General features: G+C 49.5%; 2 protein-coding genes across 2 annotated transcripts in view; one reads left to right on the top strand and one right to left on the bottom strand.

Annotated features, from left to right (window-relative positions):
- ZNF554 (zinc finger protein 554) overlaps positions 1-10,535 on the top strand; it is a 28,965-nt gene extending 18,430 nt beyond the window's left edge. Inside the window, exons 6-8 of the mRNA XM_032466378.1 lie at positions 4,940-5,126; positions 5,548-5,731; positions 6,118-10,535. Coding sequence (XP_032322269.1) covers positions 4,940-5,126; positions 5,548-5,731; positions 6,118-7,654 — 1,908 coding nt within the window. The 3' untranslated portion in view covers positions 7,655-10,535. The remainder of the gene's footprint in view (positions 1-4,939; positions 5,127-5,547; positions 5,732-6,117) is intronic.
- Positions 10,536-12,658: 2,123 nt separating this feature from the next.
- On the bottom strand, positions 12,659-18,723 carry LOC102514370 (zinc finger protein 709-like). Its single transcript, XM_032466018.1, is given in 2 exon segments — positions 12,659-17,563; positions 17,961-18,723. A coding segment is annotated over 1 exon segment (942 nt). The 5' UTR covers positions 17,425-17,563; positions 17,961-18,723; the 3' UTR covers positions 12,659-16,482.
- Between the last annotated feature and the right edge of the window lie 81 nt (positions 18,724-18,804).

The raw sequence follows: 18,804 nt of genomic DNA, 5'->3' as shown, positions 1-18,804 counted from the left end.
ATATACGTGTATCGATGTCAGTGTCTACATGCACACACGCACGGGAGGGTCTCTCCTTCCCTCTCCTTCCCTCTCTCTCTGTGTCTCTCTCCTCTCTGTGTGTGTATATCTCCCTCCACACCCCCTTGCTCTGCCACATTTTCCTCAAGTACTTATATTTGATTTGCTTATTTACTGATTATTTTCCTCCAAAAGAATTTAAGAGTCACATTGTTCAGAATTTTGGCTTTTTTTTTTTTAGTTCTGTAGCCCTGGTGCCCTCATGTCCTAGGACCTCTGTAACTATAACCTGAATACACTTTACTGAATGACAAAGCCAGACGTAAGGTCTTCAAACAAAGCAGTCTTGCATGAGAGCTAGGGCTTTACCAGGAGAAGGAGTGGAAATGTGAGGGCGCAGCAGGGTGTTTCTGTGGACTGCTCGCCACGCGCCCAGCACACGTCTGGCTCTTGTCCACATCCCACTGGGAAGTGACAGTCCCGATGGTGGAGCAGCTGTAAGGGGTGCCTGAGAGAAGGGCCAGGTTCCCAGTTGAGCAGTATTACTAATTCACTGTTCTGAGTTTCCTCTGCCGGGAGCTAGTGTTAATGATGTCTGCTTTATGGAGTTAGAATGTATGGGCTAGTGTGTAGAAGGCTCTGTGTATGTCTTTCTCGGGTAGTGGGTGCTTGAATCCCATTAACCATCAAGGTCTTAGAAAGCCTTCAAGTTCTGTATTCTCTGCACGTGGCGTCCCCCCATATGCTGTCTTACCTGGCCTCAGGAGGCAGCTCCCGCACGGCCCAGCCTGGCCAGTGGGTTGAAGCTGGCCTGAAGTTTCTTCCTGGGATATGACAATGACCTGGTGGGATGCCCACCGAGCAGGACAACCCCAGAGGGCACACGGGGTCCCCTGGAAGGGCAGAGCCACTGGTCGGCAGGGCAGCTCGGGCAGGACTGCCCCGGATGGGCAGCCTTCCCAGGACCCTGGGGCGCAGACCGAATCAGCCAGGCTGGCTTCATTTCTGTTACCCAGGACACGTGTCCACACCTGTCAGTGGTGTGGACATCCTTGGAGGCTGTCTGCGAGGAAAGAACAGCTCTGCGGTTCATCCATGGCCTGATCCCCAGTGGTCCCCTTGCAGACCTGGCCCTTCCTCCATGGTGATTGTGATGACCTGGCGGGTGGGCAGCCTCTGAGGTTTTCCTGGTCAGGGCCGCAAGGAGCAGTGCTCCAGATGGGCAGTGTCTCCCGAGGCAGGTCCTGTCCCTGGTGGGGGCGGGTGCTGTCGGGTCTGAGCTTGCAGCCACGTCCAGGGGACTGGGACCTGTGAATAGGGTCCCACACCGCGCAGCCCGGGCCCTGCGGGCTGGACGGCTATGCTCCCAGCGCAGGGAGCCTGGAGGCTCCCTAAGCCCTTCCTTTCTGGTGCGTCTGCCGCAGAGCCCACTGACCCCTGCCAGGCGGGCCGCGCCCCCAGGGCAGTGGCAGTGGGTTTTCATAAGAGCTCTTTAGCAAAGTGCAGCTGCCACCTGAATTCCGTAAGTGTGTCTCTCCTCAGAGATCACCTGTTTTTTCATTTTCTTTCTTTTTTTTTGAACCTCCAATAGGTAAAAGTCATAGTTTAAAAAAAATCATGTATGGAGACTCCAGCCTGTGTCTAGCGCTGCGTTTCAATCCCAGCCGGGGCGCCAGCTGCAGACAGCTGGGACGTAGGGCTCGCTTTGCCTCTGCGCAGGCTGGGGCACCTCTCCGGCATTTATAACATTGTGTTTGTGTCCGTTTTCATCATACAAGCGGGTGCGGTAGCCACACACACAAAACCATTTTAAGTGAAAAAAGCCAGCAAGCAAACAAAAAACCAAGCCCTTCTTTTCTCCTGGAATCAGACCCTGTGTGGGTTTCCAAGGGCTGCTGTAAATTACCACCGTGAGGGAGGCCTCGAAGTGCGTCCTGTCACCATCCTGGAGGCTGGACATGTGAAACCAAGGAGTTGGTGGGATGCGGCGCCCTCGGCACCCTCCGGGGCTCTAGGCTCGTTTCCTGTCTCTTACCGCCTCTGGAGGCCCCAGCGAGCCTGACAGACGTCCGTCTGTACGTTGCCACCTTCCTGTGTCTCTGCCGTCACGGCATTTCCCTCTTCTTTTAAGAACACTAGCCACTGGATGAGGGCCCACCCTGATGACCTCGTCTTAACTTGGTTATTTCTGCAAAGATCCTATTTCTAAATAAGCTCACATTTACAGGTGCCGGGGTTAGGCATTCAGCATGTTTCTGGGGAGAGGGGACAGTTCAGCCCATAACAGTCCCCACGTAGTAACAGGGATGGCGTGACCGCTGCCCAGGAAGGTCCTGGCTGGCACGTGCGGTGGGCCCAGCAGCCCAGCAGCCGGGGGCAGGGGGAGAGGAAGGCCAGGGTGTCCCCTGCCCCTTCCCTTCGGTTTGTCCTACTTTTTGCTTCAGCTCCAGGATCCGATGTAACTTTTTTTTCTCCCAATGCAGTTCCATCTTGTCATGCGATTTCTTGCCCATTTGGGGAAGCTGGGGGCCGTTCTCCTGCTCTAGAGGGGAGAGCAAAATGCAGACACCAGTGTCACCAGTGCTGGGCTTTGACTCCCATCTCACGTGGCCGGCGTGGCTAGCAGTGGCGGGTGCGCCATGAGCCAGCCCTCCCGGAGTGGGGCTCTGCCTTCCTCTCCATCAGCTTTCCCAGCTACCGGCAGCTCGGGGACCCCAGCGCCACCTGAGCAGCACAGCTGCCTTCACCCTCCCACTTTGACACAGGGCTTTTGCCATATTTTAGTAAGTCAGGGTTGTTCTAGCAAATCCCACTCCTCATGTGTTGGGTGTCCCTGAGACCCCCCCAGGCCTGCTAGTAGGACTCACGTGACTCAGCCTATAGTTGTCCTCACACCTGACTGGTCACAGCGAAAGGACACACAGCAAAGCCAGCTAGGGGAAGGACACAGGAGAGCGCCAGTGGTAACCAGGTGCCCGCTTCTAAGAGTCTTTTCCCAGTGGGGTCGCACAGGCCGCCCCGAGGTCCGCAGCAGTGAGCTGTGATTGTGTGAAACGCCGCCCACCGGGGAGGCTCACCGGCGACTCGGTGCCCGGATGTTTACTTTTTGACAGCTGGTCACATGCACGTCCTCTGCCTGCCAGGTACCCGAAGCCCAGACTCCCAGCACAAAAGCAGGTGTTCAGCGTTAACCCTGTTGTCTGCACAATCAGTTTAGAGACAGTGAGTCATCATTAGGGTGGTGTGGAACCTTCCAAATTCAGGTTCCTCGACCCCAGGCAAAGCCAACCTCGCCAGCAGTCATTGCTAAGAATAAAATTAACGCTTACAGTGTTAGCTCCTTTCCTGCACCCGCGGTCGGGGAACTTTGTTAGAGGAGACTACAGATAACTGCTCAGAGCAGCTCAGCCTGACTCGGGGAGCTGCCAGCAGAGGTGTTCCTGGCGGGCTCCTGCTCTGTTGAATGGGTACCATGTTCTGGCCTCAGTTGCATGAGGGTGTTTCCTTTCCCGTGCTCATGCCTGTGTGTCGTGGATGGACGGCTTAAGGGAGGCGTGCAGCTCGCTGGCCCCTGTGCCTAGGGCCGGGCCTGACGTGCTCACGCGCCCGCGGGGAGGGGCTTGGGCGCGGGAGAGTGGGGACTGCCGCTGCCTCGGTGCTCTGGGTGTGTCACTGGCTCTGGGAATTTGAGGCGACGGAGTGTTCCCTTTGCAGGAAGTGCTAAATTCTTTTATGTATGTTAGAAGCAAGGATAAATTCACTGTCAGGTTTTTTTTTTTTTTTTCAAAATTTTAAATTAAAAAAAATGTTTTGGCAGGGGAGATAGGTTTATTTAATTTGTTAATGGAGGTGCTGGGGATTGAACCCAGGACCTGGTACATGCTAGGCATGTGCTCTGCCACTGAGCTACACCCTCCCCCCATCAGATGTTTTTGATGTTAAAGTCCTTTGTAAAATAACAGTAACAATAATAATAATACCACTTTTATTCTCAAAAATGTCCTGGCTTGAACCATATGACACGGTCACCCTAGCTCTGACTTGATAATGTGATTATTCCTTCCCCCCAAATTGTTCAGATTAATATATTCTAAAAGACAAATGGATTTATTCAGATACCGGGGAAAAAATAAAGTCCTTTGCAGAGTAGGACTCTTATCCCCGAGGCCAGCGGGAGTAGTCTCATGGCTGCGGTAGAAGGGCTGTTCTGGCAGCAGGTGGCACGTGTGTGAACTCAGGGCTGGTGGCAGTAGCACTGGACTCAGGAGGGTGGGGAACTTATGGAGGTCCAAGTCCTCGTGTCCTTTTCCTCTTTCCTGAGCTCTCACTTCTTAATAGAGTCCCATCTTCATGAAAATCTGTGGAGAAAAAAGAGTAGAAAGTGAGCTGGTGGTAACTATTATACAAAAAAGTTAAAATTCATCCTTCTAAAGAAACCTTTTTGCTCTGCTGGTGGGACTGTCCTTGTAGCCTGGGGATCTTTAAGACAACGTGGCTTGCTGGCCCTTGCAGCACCCTGGGTCCCCCAGGCCCATTGGCCTCTTGTGTTTGGTGAGGAGGGTAGAAAGACAAGTTCCCAGTCTTCCAGTGTGTTTTTACTCCTTAGAGCCTCATCCAGGTTGACCTTGGGCTTCATGTGCCTGTGGACAGTGTGCCAGAGGAAGGAGCTGAGGTCGCTTGTGTCATGAGGGCTGATGGGTCTTAAAATGCAAATCCTGTTTCATCTGTATAGCTTCTTCCTTTCCCCAGCGTGGTCTGAACGCTTTGGTGAGAGAAGAGTGAGACTTAGTGGTCATGGTGACAGTGCTGAGCCGAGCTCAGTGTGTTAGTGCTGTTACACCTGTGAGGACATGTGGACACAGTAAGAGGTGTGATGACCGGGTCACAGAGTGGATGTCGGGTGACCACAGAATCTTGTTTGAACTTCCTGTGACTGAAGTCCAGAAGTCCCACGCTGTGCGTCTCACCTGTGCTCCTGCACCTGTACTGGATGTTTCAGGACTCGGTGGTCTTTGAGGATGTGGCCGTGGACTTCACTGTGGAGGAGTGGGCTCTGCTGGATTCTGCTCAGAAGGAGCTGTACAGAGATGTGATGCTGGAAAACTTCAGAAACCTGGCCTCAGTGGGTAAGAATGATGTCGTTACTTCACTGAGTCACTTAGAGACGAGCATTTCTGGCACATCACTTGTTCCAGGACTGGGAACGTGGAAAGGGAAGACGTTAACTGGTAAGACGGACACGGTCACAGCCAGCACAGAGCTGGACTCTGATAGTTTCTCCCCATGAGGGTGAGAATCTATGTATCAGCTGAGTTTTTCTTGCCGTAAAGAAAGCTCCTGTTGGATCACTAGTGGGTCTAGGTTTCATGGGGCCCTAGGTACCCAGTGAGGTCTGTTTTTGAGCCTTTGAGAATTTTACTGTGTTGATTAAAGTGCTTCCCATTTTGACCCCTCGTGCTTGTTAGTGATGAAGTCTTGACGCAGCTGAACTCCTCAGTGTGCGTTGGCTAACAGGTGCCTTCTGTCTTGTTCCCTTTTTGCTTTCAGATGATGACACTCAATTTAAGGCCAATGGGTCAGTTTCTCAGCAGGGTATTTGTGGGAATAAGATACCCAAGGAACAGAAAATATCAAAGTTCACTGGAAGTGATTCCTGGGCCTCCGTCGTAGGAAGAATTTGGGAAGCACTTAGCCTTGGAGATCAGCATACAGACCAGGGGAGACATCCGAGGTGAGTTGCACTCAGGAGAGAAGGCAGTCTTCCAGGAGAGAATCTCAGTGTGTCGTGAACTTTAAAGAGCAGACAGACAAAACTCACAGGAGCTGAGAGCAGGTTTGTTTATTCATAGAGATTTTCCTAAAGATTTTTTTCCTTAACTGTGACATTGATGTTGAATGTCAGGAACAGTTGAAACCGATCAGGAGGAAAGCCTGTGTTTAAGAAACGCCGTGTTCGTAATAGTTGTGGTTGAGCCCCTGCCGTGGCATTCAGTTCATTCTGCTTTAAAAGAAGTCAGGTTGAGAAGTCCATTGAAATTCGTGAAGATGGAGTCCTGGTATTTACTAATAAATCATTATCAATCAAACCACTGATAACATGCTTCTCATTTTTAACAGAAACCCTGTGGTGGAGGGACTCTGTGAAAGTGCTGACCAGCGTGGGGAAGGCCTCAGTCAGCAAACTGCGGTCAGACGGTATGAATGCAGGGCAGGCGGGAACGTCTTAGCGTGCCGCTCATCCCTCAAGAGTCATGGCGCTGTTCGCACTGGACACAAGGCGTATCAGTGTCAGGACTGCGGGCAGGCCTACCGCTGTCGTTCACACCTAAGGACACACTTGAGAACCCACAATGGAGAGAGACCCTATGCCTGTAACCTGTGTGGAAAAACCTTTCCACGAACCTCTTCCCTCAACCGGCACACGAGGACTCACACCGCAGAGAAGACCTGTGAGTGTCAGCAGTGTGGGAAGGCCTTCATCGACTTTTCCAGTCTCACGAGTCACGTGAGAACTCACACTGGAGAGAAGCCCTATAAATGTAAGGACTGCGGGAAGGCCTTCAGCTATTCCTCGACCTTCCGACGACACATGATCACACACACGGGGGAGAAGCCCTACAAGTGCGCAGAGTGTGGGGACGCCTTCAGCTATTCCTCGACCTTCCGACGACACATGATCTCACACACGGGGGAGACACCACACAAGTGCATGGAGTGTGGGGAGGCCTTCAGCTACTTCTCAGCTTTCCGAAGGCACGTGATCACACACACTGGAGAGAAGCCCTATGAATGCAAACAGTGTGGGAAAACCTTCATTTATCTCCAGTCCTTCCGAAGGCATGAGAGGATTCACACTGGAGAGAAGCCCTACGAATGCAAGCAGTGCGGGAAAAGCTTCATTTACCCCCAGTCGTTCCGGAGACACGAAAGGACGCACGGTGGGGAAAAGCCCTATGAGTGTGCCCAGTGTGGGAAGGCGTTCAGCCACCCCTCCTCCTTCCGGGGCCACACGAGAGTGCACACCGGAGAGAAGCCTTACGCATGCAGCCAGTGTGGGAAAACTTTCAACTGGCCCATATCCTTACGAAAACATATGAGGACACACACCAGAGAGAAGCCCTACGCATGTAAGCAGTGTGGGAAGGCCTTCAGTTTGCCTGCTTGCTTTCGTGAGCATGTGAGGATGCGTCCTGGAGACGAGCCGTACGAATGCAAGCTGTGTGGGAAGGCCTTCTCCTGCCACGTCTCCTTACAGAAGCACATGCGGAGGCACACCGCGGAGAAGCTTTACCAGTGCAGACAGTGCGCGAAAGCTTTCAGTTGGCCCGAACTTCTGCAGCAGCACGTGAGGACACACACGGCTGAGAAACCTTACGAATGTAAGGAATGTGGAAAAGTCTTCAAGTGGCCGTCATCTCTGCCGATACATATGAGGATGCACACCGGGGAGAAGCCTTATGAGTGTAAGCAGTGCGGGAAGGCCTTCAGTTGTTCCTCATCCTTAAGAAGACATGCGAGAATACACACTGCAGAGGCACGCTACCTCCGTCACGTGGGAAGTCCTCCTGGGAGTGAACCGACGCACGGTGCTTCAGAGAATTCCTGTCAGGAGAGAAACCTAAGTAAAGCTGTAAATCTGGTGTTGCCTTTATGAGTACCTCATCCTTAAAGTGGACCCACAGGGAGTGTATTTCCAGTTCTTTTGCAAATGAACATTCAGATGAAAATAAATTGTCAAAGTCCTCAGCTCTAGTACATTTTGCAGGTAGTGTTTTTTCTCATGGTTTAGGAAATCTAGTTTGTTGGAATCATGGGTGACTGGAAGTGTATTTTCAATATGTGAGTAGTTTAAATACCTTAGTTGTTTAAATTGCTCTCTGAGGGGTTATTGGAATAGTGACACTGTGGTACTTGGGAATTTCTTACTGGCATGGTGTGGCAGCTGCTGGATAATCGCCCGTGGTGTTGAGAGTCTTTATTTAGGCCCGAGGAGGCTTGTTCTAGTTTTCTTATAGTCGGCAGGAATGTGTAATTACGCAGAGTTGCGTGTGAATTGTTACTTTGATCGCTTCCCCTCTGTGCTGCCCTTGCTTGTGGTTGGGAATTGAACAACAGGTTTTCACTTGAGACCCTTGTGATGTGACCACGAGACAGAGTTTGGGACTGTGTCGTGTCGGCATGGATAATGTTGGGATCTGCACTTCCCAGAACCCCTTCCCACGATCCTGCGTCTGACTTCACTGGCAGCCTGTCGGCATGAGACTTGGAAGGGCGGGTGTGAAGCCATTCCCAAGCTTCTGGAGTCACAGTAAAGTATCGTGGAGAGAAGCACAGGGGTTTCCTGGGCGCCAGCTTTCAGCCCATCTGATCATTGGCTCTTTTAAGAGTATCATGAAAAGAAGTGCCAACGACTTGATTTCTGTTTTTCTCAGAGCTGCAGGCTCCCGTAAGTATCTCCGGGAGCTCCATGTGAAGGGTGCACTCATGTGGTCAGGCACTCACAACGTGGGTTTTCCCACAAACTCGCGCGTGTCCTGCAGCCTCGTTAGTGATCTCCGGTGCTGTGAGCCCACTCCTCTAGACGCTAACGTGCTTTGTAAGTCTAACTTGCACAGCAAACTCCTTTTTCTCCGAACTTTCAGTGGCTCTCTGATCCTGATTCTGCCACGAGAGCTACACTGTTGCAGCAAAACAAAGTGACACACGGGACTTTATTAGCCCATCGTGCTTTGTGACATGCTGACTCAGTCCTTCTACGCGAGAAACTCCTTCCTCATAGGTCGGGGAGACGTCTGTTACTCAGAACTGAATGCAGCTCCTTGATAGGTGTTTGATTGTCATGTTTGATTCTGACTCATTGCAGTGCGTTTTCTTTGCAAGCAGGATCTTCGCTTCTTAGAAACACCTTGCGTACTGTGTTTTCAAGTCACTTGTATACTGTTAGCTCCTTGGGGCTGCTGGAATGAAGCGCCGCGACGGGGCGGCTTCGGACAACAGGAATCTTTGTCCCGCAGTCCGGGAAGCAGAAGCCCCAGGTCAGGCAGAAGCCCCAGGCCAGGCAGAAGCCCCAGGTCAGGCCGAAGCCCCAGGCCAGGCCGAAGCCCCAGGTCAGGCAGAAGCCCCAGGTCAGGCAGAAGCCCCAGGTCAGGCCGAAGCCCCAGGCCAGGCAGAAGCCCCAGGTCAGGCCGAAGCCCCAGGTCAGGCCGAAGCCCCAGGTCAGGCCGCTGGCAGGGCTGCGCTTCTCTGCAGGCCCTGGGGAGGGGGCGTTCCCGCGCCGCCCACGTCTGCTAGTTCGCTGGCTTGAAGGAAGCGATGCTGGTCTTCACACAGCCTTCTGCCCGTGTGTCTGGCTCCTCACGCGTGGCTCTTCTTATAAGGACGCCATACAGAGTGGCTTAGGGCCCATCCTATGCCAGTATGACCTCCTCTTAGCCCATTACACCTGCAACACCCTATTATCAAGTAAGTCGTGTTCTGCAATACTGGGCCTTCAACATGTGGATTTGGGGGAACACAATTCGACCCATAAGACTCATAAATGTTACTCTCTTTTTCACTTACTGAGAATATTTTTAAATATTCCCGTTGCAGTTATGGATTTCAACCAATTCTGTTAAATTTAAGCATTATACATTCTGAGTCAACATTACCTGGTCTATACACGTTAAGGTATTTTTTATCATGTAAACTTTATTTTTTATTGTTACATACTTCAACATTTGTCACTAATGGATTGCTTATTGTTAACAGTAAAAACTGAAGTAATGGTTTTGTCAACGCTCTTCAGCCAAAACCCACTGGGCCCACACTGGTTTGATCAAAGAAAATTGGGTGTATTGAGTTAAAGCAATTTGAATGAACACACAGTGGGGCTATCAGTCAGAGGTTGTTTAAAAGAATACATTTTTGGATCAGGTTTATGTTTGGTGAGTTTAGAAGGCATAAATGAGCTACGTTAAAACTGACTGGTAAGCAAAAGCAGTCAGTCATACTACCAAGAAGAGGGGAACGGTTAATCATTTTTGTGGTTGGGAGGTGAGCTCCAGAACATGAAGTGTCAACTTGAGTATGGTATAGTAGAAAAGAAGCTGTATTTGACATTATCAAACAGGAAAAAATTTAATATTTTATGGGAAGGAAGGAAGGGTGAAGCTTTTTGTTGTAATGATCCACAAAGCTCCAAGAGCCCACTTTACTTTTCACAGGTATCATTTCCACCCTTGTGGACTTCCAGCACTAGCCAGGGAAGGAAAAAAGTGTAGCAGTGTAACACCTTAGTGTTGTAATAAAGACAGACAATATCTAAGATACATAATTCTACAATTTTTTCCATGCTAACTTAGTCCTTCGTAGCAGTGTCAGGTTTGGAAAAATTTTATATTTGCTTAATTTTTATTGGGAACTGTTGGAAATTTTGAACACTGGAGGGCAAGTGTAATTTCTGAGAACTCATGGCACTTACACTTAGTGAATTGTACTGCATGCGTATTATAAATAATAGAAAAAACAATAAAACCTTCATTTGCTAAGGGAAATTTTAAACTCCTGAGTCTTGAGTCCACCCACCCCCCACCCTAATTTAGGATTCTTAAGAAGTGTTCAGGGACTTGGGAATGGGGGAGAAGAACTTGGGGCCAAAAATTCCATTTTGGCAAATTCAGTCTGAAGTTAGGAAACACCCACAAGGGCCACGTCTTCCCTCACCTCACATAGTAGGAGAGAAGTGAAAGGGCTCCTGGAATCTTTGAGTTTATGCCAGGTCCCTCCAGTTAGATATCTGGGAATGCTGTGGTCTGGAACAGAAAGGCGCTCCTACATTTCTCCAAGAGCCCCTGCCTGGGGGCATCAGCGTCATGTCTTTCCAGGGCCTGTCTGGAGGCCATCCCCCTTTAAAGTTGCATCAGTCAGGGTCCTGTGACTTTCTGCTGGGCGACGTCATGAGGGTTCCACACTCCTGCTCGTGGAACGTCGTGGCAGCCCCCCCGGGGGGCTGAGAGGTGACAGAAACAGCAGGGGCAGGACCTGCGACAAGGGGACACAGGTCATTGTCAGAGCACCCTGACCTCCTCATGCACATCAAGGCGCACGTCAGTCTCAAACCCTCCAGCGACGCCACAAAGGGACGTCCTGCCATGGCCTGCCCGTCGGCGCGCACGCACAAACACCGACTCCATCATCACCACCTGAGGATGTCGGATGGCAGGTGCTCCAGTCTGGCTGGAGGCCTCACCTGGGTTTCCGCATCCTCACCACGGCTCCTCCGGGTCTCTGGGGCCGCCACGCCGCAGCGCATGCGCACTCCCACCACGCCTGCGCGCCACGGTCTCAGCCCCTACGGCTTGTGGGAACTGGAGACCCTCAGAGAGAGGCGCGGTGGACGCCGGGATCCCCGCCCGCAGACTCCTCCCGGCATGCAACGCGATCGCCTGTTTAAAAAGGCTGCTGGAGACTCCTCGGAGCGCATTCTTCGCAGAAGTGCGCAGGTGCGCCTGGGCGGGGCGACTCGGAGGCGGCCCCGGGGAAGAGGGAAGACCTCCTCAGCGCGTCAACTTGCAAGAGGCTTCTCTGTGGCCTTTAGAGGTGTGGCCTGAGCTCCTGAAGCACCGAACCTCGGAGCCTCGGGGAGGACCCTGGGGCCGCCCAAGACGGGTGGAGTCGGGTCTGCAGGCACGTGAGGCCAACAGAGAGGGCTGCGAAGGGGACCACAATGCAGGGCACGTGGCTGCCCTTGGACGAGACAGACCGCATTGCCGCCTGCATTGAGTTTCCAGTTGGAACGCAAAGTGAGAAAAGGTAAAAGCAGTGATGAGTGTATTGCTGGAAGAATCCTAAGCAGCATGGGGTTGGGGGCTGGAACATCATGTCCCCAGCCATGTCGGGCCCCGGACGTTGCTCCCACAGATTACGGTCTTGTGGTTCTTAGGGAGAGAGAGACTTTCTGCGCTGTGCAGGTTCAGGAAGTGTGAAGTCCCTGTTCCAGGAGAAGAGGCAACAAGTCAGATCAACAGCATATCTGATGTTGGTTAGTTCTGACGGGTGCTGGGCGTCGGGGGATGGGGGAGTCGCAGAGGGCCTAGGCTATGTATCTCTGGGAGTGCGTTCATTTCTCTGGAGACCTCACCTTTGCCAGTGTGAGTTTGTGTGTGTGTATCTGAGTGTGTCCACATGCACGTCCCAGTGACAGTTTGTGTGATTTGGTCTGTCCGTCACGCCACCACGTGTGTGTATGTCTGGGAGAGTTCAGGTATTTGAATGGTGGTTCCTGTGTCCAGATGTCCATCTATCTATCTAATCTCTCTGAAGAGAGAAAGTGTCACAGTTATTTGCAGAGGTTTTTTCTGAGCTCCAGTATTTCAGACTTTACTCCTTGTAACAGCGTGGCTCACACTGGCAGTAATTCGGACGTCTCTAGAATTTCAAAGATGCAGAGCTTTACTCCAGTTTTCCATACCAGCAGTGGTCGCACCAGATGCTCTTGAATGATGATTGTCAGATAAGTAAATATTTTAGATTGTATTAATTGTTAAAGTAAAAGAACAGATGACACCAAAACAGCTCTCCAAACTATATATAATGTGGTGTGGTTGCCACAGTGCCATCTTGTTGGTTTTTCTGTAGGATACCAAAAAGAAGCTATGTGGCAAGACTGTAAACACAATTTACATTTCAGTTTGAATTTATTCAGTCTTTGAAAAAGTCTTTTAACTTTGTATCATTTCAGCAACACTTTGTTTCCCGATATTTCAAATTCATATCATCTTATTTGCATAAAATAAGGAAACGCAAGCACCCACTAACCATTCCTGCATGGACTTTCTTGATCCTTTGTCAGTCTTAAGAATTCTCTTCTTTCTCTGCCCTACCAGCGCATATTGTTTCTACTTAATACATGGCATGTTTTGTCTGACATTAACTTGTGAATTGTGCAAAATTTGTAATTTATTATAACTGTAAATAACTTACTCAGATTTTTGCTTATGACATGTCACAAGAAACATCTGTTTTCATGCCCACAGGTCTGATGGTTGGCTTGGGTAGGTTATTAAAAGTGGTGGGTCTTCAAGTCTATTCTAGTTGGTGAACTGGCTCTGATTCAAGTATGTCCATTCTGGGGCTGAAGCTGGATTGGATAGCAGCCACCTTGGGGAAGATTCCTCATGACAGATCCCTTGAGGAATAGAGGAATGCCAAATGCACAAACACATTTCAGGGTTTCTCCCATAACATTTGCTCACATAGCATTGACTTAAGCAAGTCATATGACTCAAAATCAAGGGGAGAAATAGTTACATTCTTGCTACCATGAGGACATAGCTAGATTGTTTCACAGGGGGTTGAAAAATTTGAACCAATAATGCAATTTGTCACACCATCTGAATACCCTTTCAGGAAAGAGACTGCATTATGCAGCATAATCATAGAGAATGTACCAAAAATTCGTTTCATAATAGTTCTCCCTTGTGTGTTTTTAATACTTTGAGAAACTTCAAACTTTGTAAATGTAGAATGATTTAAGAAAACCACATATGCCAATTATCTGCCTTCAACAATTTTCCGTCACTTCTTCTCTACAACATGCAGCTCCCTCTGGATAATTTTGAGCAGTTCTCAGCATATTTCATCCTTGGAGATTTTGGGATATATATCTGTATTTAACCATAATGCCATTATCACACCTAACAATGATCAGTTATCCCTTAATGTAGTCAAATATATAGGTGGTAGTGGTCAATTTCCCTGATGGTCTACATAATTTAAAAAATTTTGCAGTTGGATTGCTGGCATTGGATCCAATAAGATCCATAATTTTAATTTATTATCTCCTTTATATTTAAGCTATAGTCCCACATTTTCTTTGCAGTGTAATTGTTGAATGTAATAAGTCACACAGAAATTTAATACAGTGGGTTTTCTAACTGCATCTCCCTGCTGTTATTTAGCAGATAATTGGAATTCAGAGCTAGAGGTGTGACTAGGTCCAGATCTGATACTTTGATGAGAACAATTCAGCGATCGTGTGTTTCCAGGTGGAAGTATATACATAAGTTGCATACATGAGACAAAGATGGTGTCTGTATACTGTTTAGTTGCTCATTACAGACTAAAGGCTCAAAAGCCCCCTGGTGCCAAACTCAGGTTTTTGCATGTCCATTTGTTTTAAACAGAGTCCCAATTTTAACTGTTAAGAGCCTGCTTGCTTACCATGCCCTGTGAAGCGGCACCCAAGAGCTGCTGGCCATAAATAAGGTGACCCATGTAGCTGTTAACAGACGCAGGCAGCTGCTGCCCTTGGAGTGCTCTGACCCAAAGGCTTCCCAGAGCACCACCACTTTTCTGGTCCCCTGTGAAGCCCCTTGTGTGGGTGTTCCCTTGCATTCCTCTTCCGGGTGGTGGCTCCCTTTCCTTTGCCTCTGGACTGTCTCATGCTAGGAGGGACTTGCCCACATGCACAGCTGTCAAAACACTGCCGGAACAGAGCTCCGGTGTGCGCCTGCCGCCTGTACTCACGTCTTTCCTGGATCAGCTGCAGACTCCCCCAAAGGTGATTTATCCTTTTGTGATATAAGCTGGTCTTGGTGACCATTACCTGGAACATTTAAAACTCTTGTGAAAAAGAGGGCATGTGTTTCCAGAAGGTGGGGCAGACCACGGAACTGGGTGGCTTCAATTAATTCTCTCCGTTTTGGAGGCTAGATGCACGAAATCAATGTGTCAGCTCCCACTGACACTGGCTAGAATCCTTACTTGGCCTGAGGTTTGTGGGTTACCGTTAAAATGCAAGGACTTTTGAATGGGCTTCTAGAATGGGTTCTGGGCTGGGAGTGGCCAGTACCTTAAAGAGGTTCAGAAAGTCCCATCAGGTGAAGAGCACGGTCTCCAGGCTAGAAGGGCGTCTTCTGAGTCCTGATCCTGTCTCTACCACTTGCTAGCTTTGCGATCTGTAAGCCCTAGTTAACTCACGAAGGAGATAAACGTGCCTACAATGTAGTTTGGAGGATTATCTCGATTTGTGTTAACTGAACTAATACAAGGGAAACAAAACAGTGCCGGATAGAAACATACTGAAGCATTTGCATAGTCAGAAAGCAGAATCAGCCCTTCACAACTGGGATCTACTGGAGTGGCATTCACTCCTCGGCCGTGACCTGCTGAACAGAAACCGTTTCACACAACACTGTCATCAAACAAGGACACTGGGTGATGTGTTATGGAGTAAGGCACCAGCGAGAGTTCTCCGACGAAAAAAAAAAGTATCTTATGTTGCAAACAGAAGTTGTAATAGTTGACCACATATTAAGTTTATGGTTCAGAGACTGCATTCAGCTGTGAATAACAGAAAACACAGTTTGTTCCATCTGTCTGCAAGTTACCGCTTTTCCATACAGAGCTGTGGAAACAGAACAGGGCAAATGCAGCCACTCAACGCTGCAGCCGGGGAAATCGCAGCTGCAGGTCTCAGGGAGGCATCGGGACACAGGACCACCAGGCACTGCAGGCAGACGGTCACTGCGCAGGTCAGACCTAACACAGATATGGTAAGAGCTGGAGAGAAGAGTGTCAGAGAAGGTCACCACCAGCCACGAGGGCAGAAGCCAGTGGTGCAGAGGGACGTGTGGGAGCTTGCCAGAGAAATCCACACTGTAGCTTAATTAGAAATCAAACTAACATCCCAACAATTACCTGTTTTTAAATAAACTTCAAAAGACCTATGGGTCCAAAAGACTTCATAATGTACATAACTTTTGTATAAGCAATTTGATGAAAAAAACTATACACCAAAGGTCTGCAATTTGGCAGACAGGGTATGTAGCGAGTAGAATGGTGCCCACCGTCCCCCACCAAAGACACTTCCGCTCAGAACCTGTGATATGACCTTATTTGGAAAAAGGGTCTTTGGAAATGTAATAAGGATCTTGAGACGAGATCATCCTGGACTAGAGTGCGCCTGAACCCAAAGACAAGTCTCCTTCTAAGAGAAAAGGATGAAACATTTGGAGGAGGAGGTGATGTTAAAATGAAGACAGAAACTGGAATCATTCGCCTACAAGCCGAGAACACCAGGGATTACTGGCAGCCACTAGAAGTTTGTAGGGCGCATAGATCAGATTCCCCCTCAGAACCTTCCCAAGGAGCTGACCGTAAAGACACCTTGACTTCCAACTTCTAGCACCCAAAGCTGGGAGAGAATCCTTCTGTTTCTTTAAGCTGCCACCTCTGCGGCCACCTGTTAGGCAGCCCTGGAAAAGTAATACTTTAAGGAGTATCTCCCCATAGATGTTATTCTCTGAAAGAACTGGAGACAATGTGACAGGGACCTACTTCCAGAATAAGGCACTGATAAAGCCAACAGAACATCCAGGCTCTCTGTAAAAAAGTCTCCAGGGGTAGGCAGTTTGCTGTGCACAGTAATGTGAGCTGCGCGGAGGCCTTCCACCACTGCTTGCTGGCCTGGAGCTCCATCCCGGGTGCGCCGGCATGTGCTTACGGGTACAGGGCTACAGAGGGCTCTCCCACGCCGCTGCCATTCTGTTTCTCCCCAGCGTGAATTCCCTCATGTCCCTGCAAGGACGAAAGCCTACTGAAGGCTTTACCACGTTCCTCGCGCGCACAAGGTCTCTCTCTGCTGTGAGTCCTCAAATGTCCCTGAGAAGACGATGACCAGCTGGACGCCTTCCCACACTGCTGACACACGCAGGGCTTCTCTCCAGTGTGGACTCGCATGTGTGTTCTGAAGTGTGAAGGGCTGCTGAAGGCCTTCCCACATGCGTTACATGCGTACGGCTTCTCGCCAGTGTGAGTTCGCAGATGCCCCTTAAAGGACGAAGGAGAACTGAAAGCTTCTCCACACTGTCTACATTCGTAAGGCTTTTCTCCCGAGTGTGTCCTCAGGTGGATCCTGAGGTCTGAGGGCCAGCTGTAGGCTTTCTCTCCAGTGTGCATCCTTGCGTGGATGAGCAGGTAAAAAGAATGGAGGAAGGCTTTTCCACACTCCTTACATTCACAGGCTCTCTCTGCACCGTGAACCTTCACGTGTTTTCTAAGAGAAGAGGGAGAAGAGAAGGCTTTCTCACATTCTTTACAAGCATAGGGTTTCTCGACCAAATGAGTTTCTCTGTGCGTCCAGAGGTTTGAGGGCGATCTGAAGGTTTTCCCGCACTTCTCACACTCATAAGGCTTCTCTCCAGGGTGAGTTCTTACGTGGACTCTGAGTTTGGAGAAATATATAAAGGCTTTTCCACATTCTTTACACACATAGGGTTTTTCTTCAGTGTGAGCTCTTACGTGTGCCCTGAAGGATGAGTAACAACTAAAAGTTCTCCCACATTCCTTACATCAATAGGGCTTTTGTCCATGCTGAGGCAATGCTGTGGGAGCCTTTAGTGAGGAAGAACCCACAGTGGCTTTTTCAGATGAAGAAGCCATGATTTTTGCAAGCTTGCTGTACCCGTAGGACTTCACCCCCGCAGGAAGCCTCTCCTGCACAGTAAGCCTGGCAGTCCGGTCGGCTTCTCCACGCGCACCACCGTCACGATTTTCTGAGGGCCTCTCCACCACATGCCGTCTGTTAAAAACAGGTTAACAGGGATAGATTCGTGAATGATTCAGCATAGCTTTTCATGATTAATATGATTACATTTTTACCATTTTCAGTGAACGTGTATGTTTCTTGCCCTGAAAGAACTGTTTCAAAGTGATAAAAGCTGAATGCTCTGACAGAGGGCTTGACGCCGGGTACCACTTTCAGTGTTTTCCTATATGGGATTTTGTTTCCTGATAATTGCTTACAGCTGACCTAAGCCTCAAACAGTCCACAAACATCTGTGTCACTTTTACAAACCTGTCCTGTGAAGCTCTGTGACTGGAAGGCCTGACACGTGTCTGCACACACAGACACACGTGCACACTGATGTCTCAGCTCTCTCTCCTGAGACCTGCTTCCTCCAATGTGTGTCACTCACCGCAGACATGGTCCCTGGTTCCTGCGCTGACCTTTGGTGCTATGGCATCCCCAGTTTTCTCCTAAAATGAAGAATCAGCAGTCATTTCTTCTGAAACTATATTCTGTTCACTTCATACTTCTTCCCCCAACATCCACTGTAGAGGATCTGACCGATTTTAATTTGAGTGCCGTAATATCAAAAACAGTAACAAATTTACTCTCTTTGGAGAGAACCGGTGGGAGGAGGGCAAGAAAAAAGGTAGGAAACATGCACATTTCAAGAGTGATCCAAAAGATAAACAAGTTATACAGAGAAAATGCACTTTTGAGCAGAACAGGAGTTGCAGGAGTTTTGGCGACTTGGGGACTTGGACAATAATACGGGTAAGAGGCCACAATGGTGGGCAGTTTCCTGGAAACACTAGCACGAGGATTGAGACTTCTGGCGACATAAGGGCCCTACTGTCAGGAGGCAACCCAGGATAGAACTGGGCCAGAGGCACCTGCCCAGATGCTAACTTTAGAAGAGGGAATACGGAAGGTCTGTCAGCGTGGACAAGGACATTCGTGAGGGTGGATGAAAAGCTAAAAAAAGGAGGCCGAGGAGTCTGTGAAATTCAAGCAAGGAGAGTAACAGGCGTTCGGGCTCAGTAAGAAGTCAGTCCTCTCTCTAAGGAATGTTTCCAGATGGAAGGCTCCCCCACCAGGGCTGCTCCTCTTAAGAAACAGTTACAGCCCTCACAGAGGCTTGAAACATCGCGTGAGAGAGTAGCAGGTCTCATACATACACAAGAAAGCTGTCCCACGGTGGGCTCCACAGTAACGCGACCCTGTCTGCCTTCCTCAGCAGTAGGTTCCCACCG

The sequence above is a fragment of the Camelus ferus genome, chromosome 22 (assembly GCF_009834535.1).
Source record: "Camelus ferus isolate YT-003-E chromosome 22, BCGSAC_Cfer_1.0, whole genome shotgun sequence".
NCBI lineage: Eukaryota > Metazoa > Chordata > Mammalia > Artiodactyla > Camelidae > Camelus > Camelus ferus.
The sequence above is the reverse complement of the archived record's forward strand: the minus strand, read 5'-3'. Positions and strand labels throughout refer to the sequence as shown.